Source organism: Cimex lectularius, unplaced genomic scaffold (assembly GCF_000648675.2).
Source record: "Cimex lectularius strain Harlan isolate CLEC.00 unplaced genomic scaffold, Clec_2.1 scaffold95, whole genome shotgun sequence".
Taxonomy (NCBI): Eukaryota; Metazoa; Arthropoda; class Insecta; order Hemiptera; family Cimicidae; genus Cimex; species Cimex lectularius.
This window is the reverse complement of record NW_019392779.1, coordinates 1,508,974-1,532,464: the sequence shown is the minus strand read 5'-3', so window position 1 is coordinate 1,532,464 and position 23,491 is coordinate 1,508,974. Positions and strand designations below refer to the sequence as shown.

Sequence of the window (23,491 nt, the reverse complement as noted above, 5' to 3'; positions counted from 1 at the left end):
TAACGATTCCCGAAGCTTTAAATTTCACGGAAACCACGGGATTTCGGGTCAGCAAACAATAATAAAACGGCCCTCAGGATTGATACTGGGGAGGGAAAAAGACTGGAACAAATCCAAAATTCGATTTATCCAGAGAATTCGAAAGGAAAAGACGTTTGTTTTGGGAGAATTTGATATCGTAACAACCTCGATTTTTTTTTTCTTCAGAAAGTTTCGTTTTTATAAAAACGAGAGTAAATAATTATATTCCTTTTTTGATATTATCACCAGGTCATGACCTTATCTGGGAAATCGCAATCTTTCAGTTTTGATTGGTTTATATATTCGAGGAGAGGTTCTTTTTTATTTTTGACTTTCTACGCAGCATGATGCCCAGATTGTGAATTTCAGTTAATAAAAGAACACAGGTCCCTTATGCAGAGAAAGGTTGCTCGATGTGTCCCACATACTGAAAACATGCCATGCCTTGGATCCCTACAGGGAGCGCGTAGGCATGCCATCCAATCTGAAGAAGGTGCTCGAGCACTGCAGCGGGTTTCAGGGTCCCCTGTTCCGATTTTTACGGGAAATTGGGGTTTTTTNAAAAAAAAAAAAAAAAAAAAAAAAAAAAAAAAAAAAGAACACATTAAACAAAGATTTCTGGCCAATTCTCGCACTGCATTTATCAAGGAAAGAATGGAAATTTAAAGAAGAGCGGTTAGTATATAATTGATTTAATGACCTCGGGACTTACCTAATCAAGTTGCAGAATTTGCTCATTGACCTATGTAAAAACTCTGATCTATGACAAGGATGATTTTTTCATTGTTTTGATTATTGCAAGATCTGATTAACTGACATGGGCAAAGGAAGCCCTTGATCAGAATTTGAAACAGAAGTCAACTTTGGCCAAAAAATCACAGAACTTTTTCATTCACGTCTTATGTACTGGCATGCCTGGCAAAAAGACCAAAGCGAGAATAGGCAGATCAGGATAAGAATAATCACAGGAAAAGGCGAAAAATTTAAGGTTTTTGTTTCAATAAACCTTTGGCAAACGAACATCTGATTTGTAATTGAAGACATATAAAAAAACAAAAAAAAAAAACATAAAACCTGCTAATTCAGATATCGTGAGATGCGGTCGGGTGTGACATCTCACGATATCTGAATTACTATCGATTAACGGTCACTAATCCCTACAAATAAAACCTGCTCATTACTTTAGAAAAAACAAATCATCTAAGCTGTTTAGTCTCCTAATATACCAAATTTATTAAAATTAAAACTTCTACCTTTGAGTACCTAAAGAAAGAATGGCAATCAAAGAATAGGCCGTCCAGGATAAGAATAATCATAGGAAAAGGAGAAAAATTCAAGGTCTTTTGTTTCAATAAACCTTTGGTACACAAAAAACTGATATTTAATTGATAACATATTGAAACACACTAAAGAAAGAATGGCAAACAAAGAATAGGCCGTTCAGGATAAGAATAATCATAGGAAAAGGTAAATAATCATTCAGTAAACCTTTGGTATACAATAAAATGATATTTAATTGATAACGTATTGAAACACACTAAAGAGAGAATGGCAAACAAAGAATAGGCCGTCCAGGATAAGAATAATCATAGGGAAAGGTAAATAATCATTCAATAAACCTTTGGTATACAAAAAACTGATATTTAATTGATAACATATTAAAACGCATAAAAAATGTTCATTTGTTTGGAAAAAAAATCTAAGCTTAAAAATCTAATTTAGTCTCCTAATAGATCAAATTTATTAAAATTAAAACCTTCTACATACGTTTGAGTACCTGACGCAAGCATGGCAAAGCGAAAATAGGACTAGGACAAGAAGTATCATAGGAAAGGTAGAAAAATCCACTGTTGGTAAAAAAAAAGCAGATATTTAATTGTACACATCGATCAACAAACATCAAAACCTGCTCGTTTCTTTACAAAACAAATCATCTACTTTTGATAGTCACCTAACACAACAAATTTATTAAAATTTGAACCTTTTCCCCTTTGACTAGCTAAAACAAGAGAAAAGCGAGGATAGGCGGACCCAGGTAATCATAAAAGACAATGATCCCAAAAACTTGTATCAAAAAACCATATTAAGCCGATAGCGAATGAAAAACGACTAAAAAGTCCAATAACTCATTACTTTAAAATACCCAAAATCAAATAGTCTTCTAAACAAATTATTTACGATCGACTAACACACTAAATTTATTAAAACTAAAACCTTCTACCATGGAGTATGTGCAGCAAGAATGACAAAGCGAGAATAGGCGGACCATTATCATAAAGGAAAATCATACATAAAATCTAATAAAAAAATCTTGAGAGGAAAAATGCAGAACCTTTTTATATTTTTCAAGGGTCACTGGTCACTATAGTCTCCTTTTCTTTCTTTGAGACCTAAAAGTTCCAGTGTGGAATTTGGCCTTCTTTTGTCCTGGAAAGTATTAAGGTGAAATGTATCCTCTACAGTACATTTATCAGCTACCACGTGACACACCAAGAAGATCCAAATTTCTTGACCTCCCATTTCTCTACTACTCTAAATTTTTCCTTTTCTAAAAGGATTTATTGTTACAAATCATAGAATTCACGCTAATTAGTTTAAAAAGTGTTAAATATAAAGAAAAATAAAGAAAATCTCGGTTCCTGGCAAACTTTTTATGTGTCTTTTTATTTATTTCGTTTTGTCCTAAGACTACACTTTCAAATTTCATGCTTCATACATGCAACAGTGCCTCTTCTAGTGGTGATGTTGGGCATGTATGCATTAATAAATTTTAAATTGATTTTGCGTCTGTTTTCCCATGGTTTTCATTTGCAAGGGTCGGCAAGTTTCTGTCTTAGTTTCCACCCAGATTTTGAAAGTAGTAATTGCATAGGCAATGGCAAGTATAAAGGTAACAATTTTTTTCCTGCTGAGAGAGTTGGAGAAACTTTGTTTTACAGGTTCAGATGTTGCGGAATTTCCTGTTCAAACTTCTAAGTATATATTTTTTTTTGCTTTTTATTGTATATTACAACTACCCTCATTTTGGTATCTAGTAATAGTGTATGAATAAGTAATTGAGAAAACAAGAGTGGAGAAACTACCCACTGGTAGTACTCCTAACTATTTTTTATTCAATTGTCACTGGATAGAAGATTCCGTGGCCATCGTCTTTTTAGTCGGCTAAGAGGTTGGAAGGAATTCGTCGGGATAAGAGGATTTGAATTTGAGGATTTATAGTGGTTGGGAGGTTTGTGAAAATTTTCGGTAACGCGAGTGGATTACATCTTGGACAAAAAGAATATTTAGGTCTATATGGGTAGTGTCGTCGGACACATAAAAAGGAGCATTAAGAAGGATTTTTCTGAAGATGATGGATTGGGCTCATATTGGAATGTTTGGCTGAACCCCACACTTCCAGTCCATAAGTCCATATCGGCTTCACTAGGGTGATATAAAGTAGTCTTTTGTTTAAGAGAGGTAGGTTAGAACGTCTGTCAAGAAGTCGTGAAAGTGCTCTGTAACGTTTCATTTGTCGTTTCAGTCGTGTGTGGGATTCTACATCAGACGTTTGTCAATGTATAGTCTAGGTAGCGCACCTTGTCCGCAATTGGGAGGGGTATTTGATTGAAGTAGACTGGAGGAAGGATCTTTTGCGGAGGGTGAAGGTATGTGGGTGGATTTTTCTGGGTTGAATTTGAGTTTCTAAGTATATAGGCGTTGCTCCAGGTCAGTTTGTCAGCTTGTCGACTGTCTTCAATCCTTTTGTGTCCTGGCAACCACATCAGTGTTGATTTTATTTTATTAGGAGTTGGGACCTAGAGTTTTCGCTAGGTTGAAATTAGGACCTACTATTTTTTTAGAATTTATAGTTCCAACATCCCTTTTAACTTGTATTTGGAAGGTTCTGTCAAAATATTCTTTTAATTGCATTTTTGTAAGACATTTTCGTAGCCATCTCATTTATTTTTGATATTTTTTTAATGGATTTTAAAATGGCTTTCCCTTAGGTCAGTTTTTATTTCATTTTGTCTTAAGACTCTGCACTTTCATATTTCCTGCTCCATACTTGCAAAAGTTGTTAAGACAATAAATTTAAATTTTTTAAATTGATTTTGCGTCTGTTTTCCTGTGGTTTTCGGCCACCACAGGGGTATTGATACGGCCTTCGATTTTTGAATTGTTTCGTATATTTTTTCGGGCGAACTTTTGATCTGGTTTGATACTAAATTTCCCTGGAGCTACTACTAAATTTATTATTTTTTTAAAGGAAGTGCTTTTAGATTAATCCTTCTCTTTCTGTATGTTATTAGTATGGTCGGCGTTACAATCATTGCCAATACCTTACTTTCTCTTAGGCGTGAAATTCAATTGTAAGGGACCACCGACCAAAAGCTCTCCCGGTCCCTCGGTCTCGATAATTGAGAAACATTCGATACTGGAATTGCAAGATGGCGAAAATCGTCACAGTACTTCCTCGTCAGAGAAAAAAAAGTTTCATTGCTTAAAGTTTTTAAATTGATAAAAATTTTCCAACCAATGATAATATTTTCAAAATTATTGTTCGTAATAGACACAATTTTATCTTGTCGATGGTGAAAACTAATAGAAAATCAAAGCGTGAAATTGTAAACAAAATCGCTTGAATCTAAATTTCGGGTTCATCTTAGATTTATTGTTGGCAGTTTGATTGCCATATCACTCGGTCAATCATTTCTTATTAATCAATTTTTATCTTTCAACTGCTAATATAAATATATACAAATACAGTCGGATCACAGTCATCATAGCTACGGTTATCTTATTTGCAAAGGTCGCCTCTTCTTCCGGCTCTTTGTCCACGCTGTCAGCACTGATTTGTCTTGATTTTTTAGGTTTTTTTAAATACTTTTCTTGTTTTTTCAAAAATTTTCGTGTTCAAATGCTTTACTTTATCTTTGAGGAAACACTGATTATCCTTTTTATTGCTGACTTGAAAGTTTGGTTATAATTTAGCATGTGTAAAAAATAACTAATATTCAATAAAACGAAAAGTCTAATTTGAAAAATGTAAAATAGGAATCCAACTACTCGAGGGCTTGGGAAAAGCTAAAAGGATTTGGGTTTTTAAAAAAAGGAGTGGCTTTTCTAAGACTTCTCCCTTTTTCGTGCAAGGCCATGCATAGGACTGAATTTATGCCTTTGATCCCTGTAAAGACGCAATGCTGGACAAGAAAAAACTAGGAAAAAGAAAATTACGCAAACTTTCCCCGTCGTAAAGACGTCAAGTTGTCCGAATAAACTTTTTTCCACAAGGGTGTAACACAAAAAGGGTGGCAATAAAACATCTGACCTATTTCTTTCACCCCCGAAACAGTTGCCACTAAATCAATTTCGAAACGCTTCCTGGTCCCGATGTACGAAATCTACCTGCTTGTGAAAGCGACCCGGAAGGACATTTATCCAGTAATACCTGGCGAGACTCGAGGATCTTTCTCCAGACGTGAAAAAAAACCCGGGGGTTGGGTGTTCAATGTTCAACCCCCTAGGGGGAGGAAAAAAGATAACGGGTTCCCCGTTAAACGAAACTACAAAAAAAACCGACAAAAAGATGTCTTATGTAAAATAAGCCCTCATGTTACGGCTAGAATTTCTCCAGGAATATTTAAGTAAAGGGCTATTACAGAACCCTTCAGGTACAGGACCATAAAATACCACGAGATTACTGTAATTTTAAGACCTTTTCTTTCAGTTCAACCGGACAGTTAGACTCCGATCCCTGAGCACATGTTAAAATATTAATTACTGGGTATGAGGTACAAACTATTTTTTAGACTAGAACGTTTTATCTAGGTTTTTTGTTTGCATTTTTACAAGCCTGTGAACGCTGGAATAGTAAATTCTCGTTGATCGCAAAAATAACCATAAACTGCCATATTTAAATCATAAACAATAAAAAAACCTTCTGTCCTTCATACAGACACCTTTACAGTACTTTCTCAAAAGAAAAGAAAAAATCAAAGGCAACACCTCGCATAGTGCAAAACGACTTTTAGAAATTTGCATTGCTGACAAAATAGGAAGCAGAAAAGCGCACACATAAATTTAGCTCAAGAAGGTTTAGTTGTACCCATCTGAATCTTAACAGATAAGGCAAATCTTTGTAAGGAATCCCAGGTAACATTTTTTGTTAGTCATGTAAACAAACAAACACAAAAGGTGTCGCCCATTGCACCAGATACGGTTAATAATTAATAAATAATAACGTCGTTAATAATCTGAGCGAAGGAAGCGTTGTTCCTCCAATGTAAGGGACCACCGTTCAACTGATCCTAGTTCAGCCACTAGTCGGTAGAACTGATTGTAGTCTGTGGTTATAGCTGGTGATAGTGTTTATTAATTGTTTACATTGGTTGTTGCACCAGTTTCCGTTTATCTAATATTTTCCAATTTTTGCTTATCCATAATTTTTCTTTCCTCAAATATGTCTGAGAATTTTTTTGTTACATTCAAATCCTTCATTGTCTCATTGGGTCCCTCATGAAAATGGGTTTGTTGGTTCCATTCCTTTGGACAGCCACCAATTACGTACCTCTCAATTCTTCGTCGTATGTTGTTCATCTACATTTATTTTTTGCAACAGCAGAGGTCATATAAACCCTCAGGGTGCCGGAGTTTTTGAAAAAAAGCCCATTTGTAAGTATGTCGGGTTCGAATGCAGGGATGCTGGATTCGAACGCGGGACTTTTACCTTACAGGGATGAGCACCGTGTAACGCCTAAACCGTTGCGCCCACCGACGCCCCTTCAAACAAAGTTCTCATGTGTATATATTAAATAATTATTTAATTTTTCTCAAATATACCCTTCGTTCTTGATTCAATCTAGCCAGTTAGGGTGATGATGGATCATAATATATCGACAATTAAAATAACGATTAAAGGGGATAAGATTCATAAGAGCATTGACATAATATATGCTCGCTATATCATTAATTACTGTTTGTAATTTTCAAAACGCAGAAAACCTGTACAAACGTTAAATCGGTTACAAAATAAAGATGTTTTAATCTCACAATTAAATACCATGTTTTACATATTCAACACTCTCCATTGGGATTGGCCATCTCTTAAGTAAGAAAAGAATTGACGCGATACACTCAACTACAGTTAATATCAATATTTACTCAAATACATCCATCATTTCTGATTTATTTTATGGTTATGTGCCAAAACAAAATTGTATTGAAATTTTGTAATATATTAATAATGAACATAATGATAGAAAGGAGGATGAGCTGCATAAATGATCAAAAATATGCTTACTATGCCATTAGAGTTTATAGATTTAAAGAAAGACGAAAAGATTAACAAATAATAGATGAATATAAAAATTAACATAAACTAAATATGTTTTGTATCTTTTTCTCGCAATTAAATATCTTTTATTTAGTCAACGCTATCCACTGAGACAGACAATCTCTAAAATATGAAATGAACTTGTGAGATACACTCAAATCCAGTTTTTTCCGTTATGTTTTGAATAAGTACCATATTTTCTCAAAAACCGACACCAATGTAAATATGCAATAAAGCAAGGGGGAGGACTTAACGTAAAAAAAGACGGGGTTGAAATTCATAAAAAAATCTGACAAAAAATATACCCGCTATGATATTAACTACAGTTTATAGTTTAAAAAAATATACAATGTACAAATGTCAGCAGTAAAGAAAATAATTTGTGAAGTTTGTGTTAGAGGTTTATGTTTCAATTAGCTCTATCCAGTGAATGTACCGTCTCTTAAGTTGGGAAAAAAATTGAGCGTAAAATACTCAAAACGTTTTTTTTTATATGCAATTCATAACAATTTGTACTTTTGAACAAGCCCATAAAACGTGAACATAATAGAAAATGTGCGGGGATTAGTGACCGTTAGTCGATAATTATTCAGAAATCGTGAGATGCGGTCTGGTGTGATGTAGGTTTCAGAAACACATTTTCCTTATCGTGCTAACGTTTCCATCTTTATTGAGATCATCTTCAGGGCCTGGGATTTACAAACATTGTTTAAATTTAACAAATACATGTAGGATGTGGAAAAAAGTGAATTTTTTATGTTCAATCAAAGTATTTCTACTCACTCAAAGTGTTTGAGAAGTACGAGTGTACGCAGAAAACAAACACGTTTCTTAAAGAACGAAACGTTGGCACGATAAGAAAAATGTTTTTCCGAAACCTACATCACACCAGACCGCATCTCACGATTTCTGAATAATCATTTATTTGTAAAAATCATTCCTTGGGTTACCTTTGTAACCATCTATTATCTAAATGAAATTTCATTTATTAACGAACTGATTTCTGTTAAGGCACGTACTTTTGATTTCAATTTGTTGTTCAGATTTATTTCAACTAGTTTTTTAGTTTTTTGTTTGTAAAATAGTTTAAAAAGAACAAATAAGCCTCAATTGTATTTGAAGTTGATGTTAAAATTATTAGAATTTTATCGTATTATTAACTTTGCCTGTTTTATTACTGCAAAATTAAGACGTTTACCTTTTGCCTCGGATTACCAGGCAATGCTACCGTCTATGACACGAAAGTTGTTCGCATCAATGATAGTAGTAATGCAGCAAGTAATGAAAAAGTTTGTTTAAACTTAGATAATTTTAACATAAGCATTCCTTTGGACTTAACTACCTATATACATATAAGAAATACAGATGGGCGATGGGAAAATGCTTTAGTTATAGTGTCCAAGAAATAGAAATTATCCGATCCATTTTTGCAAAATTAAGGTCTTGGGCAAAAAATGAATGACAGGACTTGATGAGTATAAATAGACATGGGAGATAAAATGCGTTGAGTTCTAGCGCAAAGGAAATACAAATTGCCGGACTGACTATTCCTGATTAGAATAACAAAATTAAGCCAATTAGAACATTGTCTAAGAAGAACAGTGGTTTTTAAGTGAAAACTGAATACATTTTTTTGTAAACTTAATCACTTTTAACTTGTAAACTAAAACATCGAAAGTTGAATGAGCCCGCCTTTACCTATAGGTTATATTATTATGAAATGGACGTCGTTCTGATCTCCGTTTAACCCACGGCCGTTCAGATTTGAACCACGATCATCGTTTGAACACGATTCAAGACAAATTTAAAAATGACAATTTTTGTGTTGAACTCGGTTCAGTACTGAATTGAGTTTAAACCAAGTTGGTGCACCCCTAAGAGTAGGCCATATCAGGCAGTCTCTAACTACTACTTGGTCGTTTTTTCACGTTCAAATATTAGCTATTCTCTTCTCATAGATGATATTTCCCTTTCTGGGATGGGTGAAAATGTCCGCATATCACGGGATGGCCCGGCACGAAACGAACAGTCCAGTTGGCGTGTTGAAGGAAATACGCCGATGAATCACTTTCCCATCGGTCTTAGGCAGTTTGGCATGTAAAAAAACCAGTCGAAGCACTTTTACTCTTCCCGTCTACGAAGATTATCTGCGGATCTTCCGACCGGTTTCGGCCCACGACTAGTTTCGGTTTACCAGTGGATTTCGTCAAGTCGGGAATCGAAACTAAGTCCAATGGTTAACTTGAAAACAAGGGTGCTTTCAATCGACTACGGTCTAATTTGTCTATTGAATAGCTAATTGTTCAAAGTGAAAGATGTAATGAAATCATGTGAAAACAGGCCTAGGGAACATTTCTTTTCAAGAAAGCTAAACGCACTTTCTTTATTATTCGGGCCATTTCTCATATGATTCATAGGATTCATACTTTTTGCTTTGTTGGAGGGCTCAGAAATAGTGGGTATCATAAACGCCGGTGGCATAATAGGATCGGCCGGGAAGGAGTCAAGTTGATGCAGGCACTTCGGTGTTAACCGAAGCGAAGAAAGTTTTGACAGGTCGGAGTCGAGAGAGTCCTCGAGCTGAGGGATGAAAAAAATTGAGGGGGTCGTAAAGCCCCTCCGGAATTAGGTCTGCCCTATCCGATTATACAAGGGTGTGTAAACGGCTCCGACGAAACAAGATTTCCTTGAATAAGGCTTCATCCCTTGTTCTACTTTAATCGCCCACCTGGGGAACTTCCACGGCGAGGAAACTTTTTAGAAACTCGGAGAAAAAACAAAATTTAGCGCCTTGCTTTTAGAGTTCAAGGACGCCGAGAAAGACCGACACAGAAGATCGAGAATTTCAATGACCTTTTAATCATATTATTCTAACCTGAGCACATCAGATTACAATTTTATACTGTCACGGTTTATTACGACGCAATTATTTCGAGTTCCAAAATTAAACATCCCACGTTCGAACAAGGACTTAATTAAATAAATGAAATTTATATTTTAAAATCTGAAAAATTAATTTCCAATTTTTAGTATTTTTTGTTTTACGCAAAACGTACCAAATTGGATTCAGAAGGTAATATTTTCGTTTGCACTTAGTAATGAGCAGGTAGTTCTTAACTAAAAAGAAAAAAACGGACGAATTAAGGATCAAGGATATACATATTTTCTTTCTTTCTAACAATTAACAGTTTGTAGTATTTTTTATTAGGAAAAATGGACCATTTGATGATCCAGGAGATAAATATTTTCTTTGTTTCTCACTAATTAACAGTTTTTAGTATTTTTATTAGGAAAATGGACCATTTGAAGATCCAGGAGATAAATATTTTCATTGTTTCTAACTAATTAACAGTCTGTAGTAATCTTTTTTATAGGTGAACCTGGACGAATTGTGGGCTTAGGGCATATTTTTCTTCTTTTTTTATTAAACCGAATTAACAGTTTTCATTTTTGTCGAAAAACTGGACCAATTGTACACCCAAGATTTATTTTCTTGCTAATTAATAGTTTGTTGTATTTTTTCGGGGAAACCCGAACTCAGGAGATATTTACTTTTTCTTACTAATTAACAGTTTTTAGTATTTTTGGTCACGGACACTCATTTTTTTCTCTTTTGCGAATAACAATGTTCAATATAACATTGTACAATACTGTTGTTGTAGAATCAAGAAAAAAATTTTCACTTACTAATTTGTTTGTTTTTATTTTGTTGTACAAGTTTGTATTTATTTTCATTCCTAGTTTGGAATAATTAAACAATGATGGACACAGTTTTTTTGTCATGTTGAGTGGTGTTTTTTATAGTTACATGCTAAAATGAAACCGTTTTGTGCGTTTTGTTGAGTGAATTAGACCAATATTTTCTTCTGTTCTACTACTTCTTCTGTTCATTTCTAATTGCCAGGTGTTAGTACTTTTTCATTGGTAAAATGAGACATACGGTCACAGAAGATAATTTTCGTGCTAATTAGGTTATTAGTAGTTACTTTTGTTAGAAAACGGACCAATTGAGGATCCAAAAGATTTGTTTTTTTAATTATATAACAGTTTGTAGTATTTTTTGTTGGGGAAACTGGATCGATTGTTGACTTCGAAGTATTTTTATAAAAAAAAAAATTTTGTCAGGAAAACTGGACCAAGTATAGGCTCCAGAAATATTTTTTTATTTCTAATTAACGATTTTTAGTATTGTTTGTTGAGGAAGCTAGGTCAGTTGTGAGTTCGTAGTATTTTTTTGTACAATTTTTCTTGTCAGGAAACTAGACCAATTATAGACTCAAGAGATATTTGCTGTTTTTTTTTTTTTTTTTTTTTTAAATAAAAACTAGTGTGCGGTGTATAGTGACCGTTAGTTAATGATTATTTGAAGATCGTGAGATGCCAGACCGCATTTCACGATCTCCAAATAAATACTAAAAACTATTTTTTTGTATTTTTTGTCAGGGAAACTGGACCAATTGTGGATTTAGGAGATCCTTTTTTCTCTCTTGCGATTTAGAGGCTCCCTTTTTTTTGTTGTCGAAACAAGAGAAGACATTTTATTTTTTTCATTTATTAATTAACAGTTGGTATTTTTTTCTTTGGGGAGATTGAAGCAATTATAAACTTTTTTTTTTTTTTTTTTTTTTTTANTTTCCCCTCCAATTGCGTTCTCTTTTACACAATTAATAAGAGAAAACAATCGGCGGAGAAGAAGTAGAAGATAAGAGAACGGTCCTACTTGATTGAGGTAGTGAAGAACGGGTTGAGACTCGAACTTAAACTACATAAACTAGCAGGTTTAACAGGGAGCAAAATTCCACGATGTTATCTGTACGACTATCTCAATGGAACAATTATAAACTTAAATTTTTTTCTTGCTGATTAACAGTTTACTACTTTTGCTTGACGAGTTGGACCAATGTTGTGGGTAAGAACGGTTCGTTTTTTTCTTAATAGTTACAATTGTAAGTAATTTAAATAAGATAATTGTAGTATTTTTGATTTAAACTGCACTAATTCCTAGAAACATGAGGTTAGGGTTTAAAAAATCCAGGAGTAAGTACTGTAAATGGTTTGTAAATACTGATAGACAACCACTCTTTTTTTCTGAATTGAAATGTTTTTCTTTTCGACTGTCGAGGGAGCGACGAGATAAAACAAATAAACACTTGTTTAAGAAAAAATCAGAAATCGTTGTGTCATGGTGTGAAATTTTCCATTCACCTCATTTCTCATAGGTTTACTGTTTGTGGAATGACCGTAAAAGTATTGAATTTGAACGATAATAGGACCTGGGACACTAATTCGAGCTCAAGGGCTTTTTCCACTTCGGGTCACCCTCGAAAGATTAATAAGGAAATGCTCGTCACCCCTAATCCGGGGATGCTGTCCTTCCGTGTCACCCCGGGGGAAATAACGATCCCTTGACCGGCCCCCGAAAGGGCCCTTAAAAGGCGGAAGGTGGTGCAGATGGCCCTTTTCACATCCTCCCGCTTTTCGCAGGTTATTAATGGGCCGGTCATCCCGCACAGATGGCCCTTCCGTCCTACGAAATGCATTCCTGCAAACTTAAAGATTTACTCTCTTAGAAACTACTGAGCATGCTTAGAAGTTGAAATGAGTTTCTACCTGGCTTCTGGGGGATTTTGAATCTGCAATTTCCCATACCTGGAACATGGAAAAATAAATTTAACTGGATTTTTTAGCTTTCAATAATTATTTAATAAATAGACTTTCTTTCTTATTTATTTATTAATTAAATATTACAAATTGTCTGAACAGTACAATTTTACCAAGATTACAATGAACAATTAATTTGATTTATAACATTTGCAATATTCGCCCGAGCAATTTTATTTGGTCCTCCGGACAGGATTGACAAATCAGCCAAAACAGGAAAAACATTTGAATCTCATCCCCCATATGAAACTAAAAAATTTAAATTTCTAACCAAATGACAAAAAATGGAAGAACAAAATCGTTCGTTTTAATCTACAGATTTTTTTCTTTCAAAGTTTAAAACCACAATTTATCAGCATTTACAAACTTGAACATAAATGAGATTAAAGGTTAATTATTGTAGTTTATATGAGTTAGTTGGATAATTCTGCGCTTAATATTCAATCGGTAAAAGTATCGGTCAGATTGGTTTGATTTCTTGGTCCTCCGGGCAGATTTGCAAGTCAAGGCAATTAATTCTTTTAGATGGAAGCTGAATTACGCCAATACGTTTATTATTTTTAATAGTTTTTAGAAATTGGTACTCTTTTTTAGTTTTTAGTCGAACGTTATAGGTCTAAGAGGATGTAAATTTTGAAGGAAGCAATAAAAATTAGCCAAAGTTTTCTCAAGATGGAGAATTTACGTCCCCGGTCTAACTTTAAGAATTTAATCTTTTCGCAACCGCCTGGTGCTTTTTTCTTTTTTGCCCGGATGATAGGAGGATATTTTACTCTAACCCACTCTCCGGGGAGATTAATGGCATCGCTGTTTCCCGAGGCTGCACAAAGGGCGTTCGCAGTTGTACAAGACCCCTGGCCCAGATAGCGACTGCCAAGAAGCCCGGTCACAAACACGTCAGTTTCCGCCTCGGCCGAAATGTAAATATATCAAACCGAAATACCGTCGGGGAGATTCTGAAAAAACGGCGTCGCGATCGGGGTTAAATTTAACGAAGCCTATCGGCGAAAATTAAGAGAAAAAAATAACTGACCGAACAATATGAGAAAACGTACAAAAACGTAAACAATAGAAAGAGAAATGATGGAAATAAATAATAGGCTGGATTCTTTTAATACCCTAATGTTCCGTTTTGAATTTGCTAATCCGGCCCGGAGGACCAAATCTGATTAATCATCATCAAATTGATCACTAGACTGTTGGAGTAGAAACTAATGTAATTCAAAAGTTTAAAAAAATATATTTAAAATAAATTGCCTGAATAATGGATCTCTGATTACTATTAACTGCGAGACTAGACGGACCGAATAAACGTTTTTTTCATGTTGTTTATTGAAAAGAAGTAGGAATGGATTTGAAGTAATCGAAAAGAAAGAAAATCAATCATGGAACGGAGTAAAACTGTTCAGAACGGAAGAAAAGTTACGTATTCAGATAGTTTCAAAGGGGTCTGTCGCATATAAAGCGTTTTGGACAAAAATTGAGATGAGTATTGTGTAAAATGTTTCAAATAGAAATGTGCAAGTTTTAATCGTGCATAGTAGAACAGGAGATGTAGTAGTTAAATGTAAAAAATTGTCAGTCGATTTTTCTGTCGCTGTTAAACCCTGCTAAGAATTTTTAGTTCTTTCATCATGTAGGTCGGTCTATTCTCGCTGGAAAGAGAACCCGGTTGATGAGTTTGAACGCGATTTTTCCCATCAATCTTTTCATTGCCGAAATGCGTCTGACAGACCAAATCAGCGAGAGTAGGTGGACCAAGATGATCGAAGCCGATCAAACTACAAGTTGTTTGCTGTCTTATCACGTACATTGTTGTCGATGTAATTGAAATCCTTCCAATATAGAAGATTTACATGAAGTTACTTGATTATAAGAAATGAGAAAAAATATGGTAACTAATGAGGACAAGGGGGCCAAGAATGAAGAAAGCTAAAATGCACGATTTATGAAGCTTTCATATTGTTTATTGGTAAGTAATTCAGCAAACGTTTGACAAAAGTTCTCAAATTTCTCTATGCTTGTTAAGAGACAACATGACTGCTGGCCATCGCAGACTCGTTCTCTACAGTTGCAATTACTTTTTTTTCCTTCTAAATCCAGTAAGCGTTTTTTACTCTCTCACTCATTTTATTTTTTGTGTGGTGGGGCCTAGTGTGTGCCACCTTGACCAAGTTACGACAGAAGGCGCGAGGCCCGGAGAGTGACGGGCCTTTCGCAACGCCCGGGCCCCCATAAACCTCAAACAGGTGCGGATGGAAGTTTGCATGAGGAAAATTTTATATAAATGTTAAAACATATAAATTAAACATATAAATACTTAGGTATGCATGTACGTAAAGGCTTAAGGAAGAAAGAGTGGCTGTTGGATTTCAAATAAACACAAATGGAGAAGGGATTACACACCGCCAAACATCAAACCGCTGAATGAATCGCTGAAACATTCCCTAATAAACATATTAAACAAAGGTATGTTGTTGATGATGATCAGACGAGGTTGCGGGGCTTTCACATTCTCCAATCACTGTAGCCTTTGGCCGTACTTTTCCTGTGTTCGCATTAAGTCATTGATTGTCATTGGCGAGGTAGTTTTTCCGAATCTTCTTAGTACTAAAGATTATATCTCTATTGAACAGTTGGTTCATATTCGAAGATATGGGTGGCAGTTTCTTCCTCTTCAATGCATAACTTTCAAATCTGGTCATCTTGAATTGTGTAGTTATCAGAAGTGCCCAGTAGCCCTACGCCCCTGAGATTTATCCTGTCTAATTGTAACACTGTATTTCCCAGTTGGTAAGGTTTTTTTTGGTATCAAGTTTAAGTTTACTTTGTCTGATACTTCTGGAGTTTGTTTACTTTTGTTTTTCATGGACACATTCTAAAATGGTGGTGTCATTTTTGGATCTTGTTATTCTAAGGTTTAGCAGATCATCCTCTGGCCAGTATCAGCTTATTTGCCCGAAATTACTTTGTGCCCTGACACCCAAGGTATTGTCAGGTTATATTTACCCAGGTTTTGGAGATTTGAGATGTTACCTTTTAACGTGCTAATCACTTTAGACCTACTTAGCTGTGATCTTTTGAGGAATTTTTGTACCTTTAGTGACCGGTAGTCAATCACTTCCCTTAGTTTTACCCTGTCCAACTGTACCATGTGTTTGACAGTTTTGGCAATGATATTTTAATCATGTGTCTGGAACCTCTGGAGTAATTCCATTCTGAGATGGAGCTGATGTGTTGTTATCATCCAAGTATAGGTATGAGCCTATACAATCCTGGAGATTCTCCTCTGGCCAGTTTCTTTGGTTCTACATTATTCACAATCCCAGGTTTTCCCAGATTTTTGATATGTCCTTTTTACATGTTAATGCTTTCACGGCTTCTTCGCTGTCCGATCCTATGAGGATCACATCCTCTTTTAATTTAGTATTTATGTGAAATTCCGATACATATTTTTTAATGTGATTAAATAATACAAAAGTTTCAAACAAACATCACGTATTATAAGAATTTAAGCTAAATATAATGTACAATGAATAATATATGCTTTTATTAATCGGTACTAATTTCCAGATGAGAATGGAAACACAAAACTTTTTTAGTTCCGATTGAACAACCCTTAACATTAAAATTTAGGCAAAAAGGAGGGAAAATTTAAAAAAAGTGGGGTTGAGATGGGAGGTTAGTGCCTGAGTGGATCGAAGTCACGATAGCTCAAGAGGAAGAGTAGCGGTGTATCAAGCCGAAGGTCGTGGGTTCGAATCCCGCTCGTGATACTGACTTTTTTATCTCAACTAAAAACCTTAATTAATTGAATGATATTAATTGGTCAAGCGTACCACGAAAACTAGTGAATTTATTTTAACAATTAATTACCCGAAAATTAGCTAACAAAACTATATAAAATGACGATTGTTTCACTAAATTAAAAATTACCAACAAATATATGTAGAAATTTTTTTTCTAATACAGATGATTTTTTACTACGATGAACGTTGGCTGTACACTTGCATATACATTTTTTTTACGGAAATAATAAGCCAACCAATTATTTTACGATTGTAAAGTTTTAATCTTGACAGAACGTATTTAGATAGTTATAAATTAGTACTAATTGTTTAGGGAAATTAATTTTCGGATCATGCTTTCAACAAGTGTATGTACTAAAATGACAGTAATTGGCAATTACGTGTAAATATTTTGAAAATATTACGTTTCAGTCGTTTGCTTCTACTTGTATGTTAATTATTTAAAAAAAGTTTATTATATCAATTTTCCATTCTTTACTACTATTTAATGATGATAAATACACAAATTCATGAGTCAGTTAGTTGTTATTAGATTATTTATTTTACAACATTACCAGTTTTTTACAAAAATGGTTATATACTTTTAAATATTTACAAATAAACTTCAATGAACAGTCAAACGTCATATTGTTACACACGGTTGTTATTGTAACAATTTCCCTTGTACGTACCTGTTTCAATGGGATGGGCAGACAAAGGAATTGTATTTTGTGTATCGATTGCTCGAGTCATTAATTACCAACTAGGCTGTTGGTATTTACAATACTATAATAAGTAATATTGCAGTATATACAATATTAATAACGTAATTTTTTGTTTAGCTGTTATTACCAAATTAATTTATTTATAAAAAACAAAATTGTTATATGAAACTTATCGTTTTTATGCCAATAGGTTTGGGAAGGTAAAAAGGGAGAAAAGACGTACCCAGTTTTTAATAATTATATTACTTCATATATGTTTAGCAGTCATAAATTGGCTCTATTTATTATTTCAATTAATTATACTTTTTTTATCCAATGCCTTGGTTGAGATGAAACCTAGCCGAAGGTCTTGGGTTCGAATGCCCCTCGTGACACTGACGTTTTCATATCAACCAAGACGTTAGATAAAAAAGTATAATTAATTGAGCTCTTTAACAATGGTGACGTTATAGTTCTATTTACTTCGTTTTGAAGTTAAATGTTTTGTGTATTTTTCAGAATTATTATGGAAACATTACATATAGTCTCTATCTTTATCTGTCTGTCTGCCTGCCTATCTGCCAGTCTCTCTCTCTCTCTCTCTCTCTCTCTCTCTCTCTCTCTCTCTCTTTCCCTCTCTCACTCACTCTCTCTCCATCCCTCTTACTCCCCCTCCCTCTCTCTCTCTTTCAGTTTCCATCTCTCCCTTACCTACTATGGTTATGTATAAACGTGTTTAGTGACTTTCAAGTAAGATTAAACTATTGGTTCTTTGGACCCATTAACTCGAAGCTAGTGTATACGGATCGGATACATAAAAAAGCGAGAATAGACCGTCTCTCTACCTATATAGTAATAATGTCGATATTTTATATACATACTTTCATTTAAACGTGGTAAAATAGTTTGACGTTTTTCAGTGATATTATGAAAAGATTAGGCATATTCTCTCTCTCTCTTTTTCTCTCCATCTTTCCCTCACCTACATATGTATACAAAACTGTTCAAAGTCTTAACATTAAAAATTGGTCCTCCGGGCCGGATGTATTGAAATAAAATAATTAAAGGAAACAGTCTGTTCATATTTTGATTTAAAGATTATCAACAGCAATTAATTATTAAAAGGTTTCGAGGAAAAAAGGCTGTTATTTCTTCTTGGCTCGTGCCGACAAATCCCAACCGGCGAGTGCAGATTTGGGTCAAATGCTCCGAGAGCGGGTTCGCCTTGCGTTCACTTATGCAAACTCATAATTAACTTGCACCCGATGGACACCACCCAAACAGCGTGTTTACTGAGCAAACAACGTCCCAATTTCCAATCCCGGGCGGTGATGTGCCGTCCTAACATTGCGAAACGGAAATCAGATCCATTTTGGCACTTTTCGCAACCCGTTCGGGAAGGATTGATTGAAAAAGGGTACACATCGATCATTATCGTTGCTACTTGTGTACACCTTTTCTCCCCTTCTGACGGATGAGCACGCGTTGCTTAATTCACACAAATTCATTAATTATTCATTTGTTTGTTCCTAGGAGGACCTATTCTGAATTAATTCTGGCTCACGGCCTATGAAATGTCTGAAAATTAAGTCGGCCTTTTCTACAATGTTTTAGGGTCGACATATTTTAACTTCCTTTTGAGATAACTGCATTTGAGAACTCACAATGTTTCTCTATGATTTGCATGTTTTGAAACCTCAATTTGCAAATTACTACAATTCAGCCAATTGTTTGTAGAAAAAGCCAATTTGCTCAAATTCGACCATTTTCACCAGAAAACACATGAGATTTTTTATTTAATATAATTTTATATATAATTGGGGAGTTGTGAAAGTTCTTAACGAATTCAATTCACTAGTTTCGTGGTCCGCTTGACCAATTAATATATTACAATTAATTAAGGTTTTTAGTTGAGATAAAAAAGTCAATGGCACGAGCGGGATTCGAACCCACGATCTTCGGCTTGGTACGCCGCTGCTCTACCACTTGAGCTATCGTGACCTCAATCCACTCGGTCATCAACTTCCCATCTCAACCACACCTTTTGAATTTTCTCTCCTTTTTGCCATGTTTCAAATGTCGTGTAATCTATTTGATTCTCGGCGACAAATGAAATGGCCATGGAGTATAATAATATTGAATAAGTTTAAAATGAAGTATACCTTCACTAAAGCTCTCTGTGGCCATTTCATTTGTCGCCGAGAATCCAATCCGATTACACGATATTTGAAAAATGGCAAAAAGGAGGGAAAATTCAAAAGGTGGGGTTGAGATGGGAGGTTGGTGTCCGAGTGGATCGAGGTCACGATAGCTCAAGTGGTAGAGCAGTGGCGTATCAAGCCGAAGATCGTGGGTTCGAATCCCGCTCGTGCCATTGACTTTTTTATCTCAACTGAAAACCTTAATTAATTGTTCTTAACGAAGTTCACTCATTCGTGACTTTGAAATGAACGACGTGGTTGTAATCGTTGTTAAAATATTTCAAGGGCCGACCGGTTTTAAAAACCGAAACTCAAAATAAATTGAGCGTGGTTATTTTATTTCACAGGGGCAAAAAATGACTTGTTTACTCCGGGTGAACGGCATTTTGGCAAAAGGGCGCAATCCTCAGAGAGAGAAAAAACCATCGGCGTTTCCTTCTCCGCCCGCCACACGAGGCACAGCTCACAACTTGCCTAAATTTAGCCAAACCTCTTCCTGCTCTCCCACTTTTCACTATTCCGAGCGATCGGCTCGATTTTGGAAAAATCCGGTGGGGCGAGAAAAAATAAAAAAAACACCCCGAATAAAAACAGAACGGCTGTTTTCATTAACGTCGTCGAATCGACCATAGGCTCGCCCTAACGAATTTGGTGTAGGTCACGTACCAACTGGGAAGATAACACTATCAAACCGCCGATAAAAGCTCCTTTCCCGTTTTAACGCTTTTACACATCGACGCCCCTGATTCGCCTTATCGCCTTTTTAACGACTTTGGGAGATTTTCCGAGAGCCGCGGCTCTCACTCTCTCTATCCAGTTATCACTTTCGACCTTCATGTCATATTCTATCAAAATGTTTTCATTCTTCACTCTCTCTCTCTTTTCCTTTCTTTCACCCACTTTCTTTATCCAGCTATCCCTGTCGACCTATCATCGACATCCTATCAAACTTAGTTCATTCTTCCATCGCTGACTCTCTCTTTTTCTCTCTCTCACCCATTCTCACTCAGCTGTATCTTTCGACCGTCTTGTCACATTCTATCAAACTTTGTTCAACTCTTTCTCACACTCACTCTCACTCTCTCTTTTTCTCTCTTCAAAATTATTTCTAGAGTATAGTAGTAGTATAGTAGTTCAATGAATTTAATTATATTTGAAGTTCCAAGTTGGATTATTTAATCATTTATTCACTTCAAAGCGTGAAGTACTGCGTTCAGAATTGCTAATCATCTGAGTACTCAGTACCAACTGTGGCTTCCATGATTTATGTCGAGTCAATGATCCGTTCGGGTATTTTTCTAATTATTTCCCATGGGCGAATTGCCGTGTGGATATATACAATACATTTTAATTTGGCTTCGGACCCGAACGTTTTAACTTTTGGACCAGTGGGGGTTGGTTATCTCCTCAGTTAATTATGAACGTGGTTGGGAAAATGTTGAGCATATACAGCCCGAGTAAATTAAATTCATAAAACGCCACAGTTAAAAGGATTAAAATATGTTTTTTGGGCAATTTTCACATCGTACGGATTAAACGCCTTAAAATTACAGCGGTTTGATTATTGCTGGAGGTGTTTGTTTTTTGTTTTTTCAACATAAACATCTCTTTGTTAGTGAGGTTGTACAAATCGAGACTTCCCGAACCCACTGATCTATATAAATCAAACATCATCCAATTAAACCATACAAAAGGATGTTCAGTTAAAAATCTTTCCTTTTTCCCCACTTTCAAACTCGCCTACTTGGTTAAGAAAACAATAAGGATAAGGGAGATGCAGAGAGAGAAAGGAAGACAGTGAGAAAGAAAGGATGAGTAAGAGGGAAGGAATCCAAGAGAGATATAGTGAGAGTGAAAAAGAAAAAAAGAAGACACAAATAGAGAAGGATGAACAAATGAGAGTGGGTTGAGTGAATAACGTAAAAGATAAATACATAGATATAGATATGAAAACATAAAAACAGATAGAAAGGAATAGGGAAAATCAGTAAGACGGAATGACAGTAAGTCAATTACCTTCACACATCCGGCCTGGAAATCCAATGGTTCAATCTATTTTAAATTACTAGAAACATTTATACATAAACAAAGTAAGTAATGAAGGGATGGGAAATCAAAAAAAGAAAGGGAGGTAAAGAGAGAGTGAGTGAGTGAATGAATGAGAGAGAGAGAGAGAGAGATACAGAGGTACAGAGAGAATGAATGATGCATTTGTGTTTGTGAAAAAATTTGAAAAACATCGAGACCCGAAAACAGACAAACAATAGAAACAGTGACTGAATTGGAAATTGCTAAACGTAGGTAATAAAAAGAGAGATAATGTTTCAATTATTTAAAATATAGCAATGTTTTTTAAGAGCATATGCTTAGCTTAAATGCTATTTTAATAATGCTAGAATGTGACCGATGATGATGACGAGGAGAATTATACCAGGGAGGTTTGGTTGGTATCCCAAGCTCTCCTGTTTTGAGGTTTATTGTATTTTTCCTAGTCCAGTTGAATCGATGAGATCTTTCTGTTAAGAAGTAGAAGGACATTGAGTGTTATTGCCATTATTTTTTCTCTGTGTCTTCTTCCACTCTGGTTCTCCTTAAGCTGCTGTTTTGCTTTCGAACATAATATGAATGGTAGGTTCTTCATCCTCATTGAATGGTCTAGAGATGAGATCATTATACAATGTACACCTGTTGTGTCTTTTGTGAGTTACCTACTTTGGTTGTAACAATGTGTGTGCTAGTTTTGTCAAAATCTCTTCAACCATGGGTTGGTTACCCATATCGTTTGTCCATTGCTATTTTGTTTTATGTACTATTATGAAATTCACGATATTTATCTTGTTGCCCATGTATATTGGGTATTACGGGTATTAGGTGGTAAAAGAGAGAGAAAGAGAGGAAGAGAGAGAGAGAGGAAGAGAGAGAGAGAGGAAGAGAGAGAAAGAGAAAGAGAAAGAGAGAGAGAGAGAGAGAGAGAGAGTGTCAGTTGTTTTTAACATTGTGTAAATTTAAAAAAATTGGCTATAATACTAGCGTTATATGCTCCGTATATTATCACTTTTTACATTGACCAGATCTGTACCTACAAAACTTAACAGTCAATTGCCTCTTTTACTGACAACCAAGTATCCAGTGTAATTTCATTCATCCGGCCCGGAGAAGCCGTGTTTTAATTTTACTTTAATCTCTGTCACTAAATTGTTTGTACATACGTAGGTGGTAGAGGGAGGGAGAGAGCTAGGGAGAGAGAAGAGGGAGAAAGTTAATGCCCTCAAATAAAGTAGACGTTTTTCAGGCATTCTGAAAATTCTAAAAATGTTATGAAAGTTTTTCTTGAAATAATTTATTTTTAAGATCGTAAGTCTGGTGTTACAATCAATTGATAACCCCTCTACCTACTCTAGGCCCGCAGATTAACTTTTTTTAAAATTATGATTAGCACCTTAAAAATTTTTATAATTAACTTTTACTCATAGTATGCAGAATTTTACTCTATAAAACTTCATAAAAAATTGTGATGTAAGAAGTAACAGTTTCGGTCCGTGCTGCCGTTTAGTCTCGCTGTTATTACACAAGCTCCGTTAATTAAGAATAAATGTTAACAGTAAAATTAGTGTAAAAACTATAAAATTTGGCCGATGCAAAAAAACTATAAAATTTATAAATTTTTCATTAAAAAGATTGATATGATAAAATTAACTGGACCATACAATTTTTAAGGTTTTACCTTCCGCTTTGTAGTGATTTGACCCATTTAGTGTACCTGGAACAGAATAGAAAAAAAAACATTAATCCTCCGTTGCG

General features: G+C 35.1%; 1 protein-coding gene, 1 long non-coding RNA gene and 1 other non-coding gene across 8 annotated transcripts in view; 1 reads left to right on the top strand and 2 right to left on the bottom strand.

The window, feature by feature from the left end:
• LOC106667812 (ecdysone-induced protein 74EF) overlaps positions 1-23,491 on the bottom strand; it is a 305,166-nt gene that overhangs the window by 69,498 nt on the left and 212,177 nt on the right. For 3 of the 6 annotated variants that reach the window (XM_014396001.2, XM_014396002.2, XM_024227722.1), the window contains exons 7-8: positions 23,415-23,450; positions 12,947-12,985 (exon numbers count right to left, since the gene is read on the bottom strand). The exons of 1 other annotated variant lie outside the window; for it this stretch is intronic. In XM_014396001.2, the coding sequence (XP_014251487.1) occupies positions 12,947-12,985; positions 23,415-23,450 (75 nt within the window). The remainder of the gene's footprint in view (positions 1-12,946; positions 12,986-23,414; positions 23,451-23,491) is intronic. 2 more of the 6 variants (XM_014396005.2, XM_014396003.2) reach the window with 2 other exon arrangements.
• Positions 1-23,491, top strand: part of LOC112127191 — a 120,897-nt gene that overhangs the window by 81,550 nt on the left and 15,856 nt on the right. The gene's annotated exons all lie outside the window — the stretch shown is intronic.
• Positions 19,418-19,490, bottom strand: Trnag-acc. The gene has a single exon. It is a non-coding gene; the product is annotated as a tRNA-Gly (tRNA).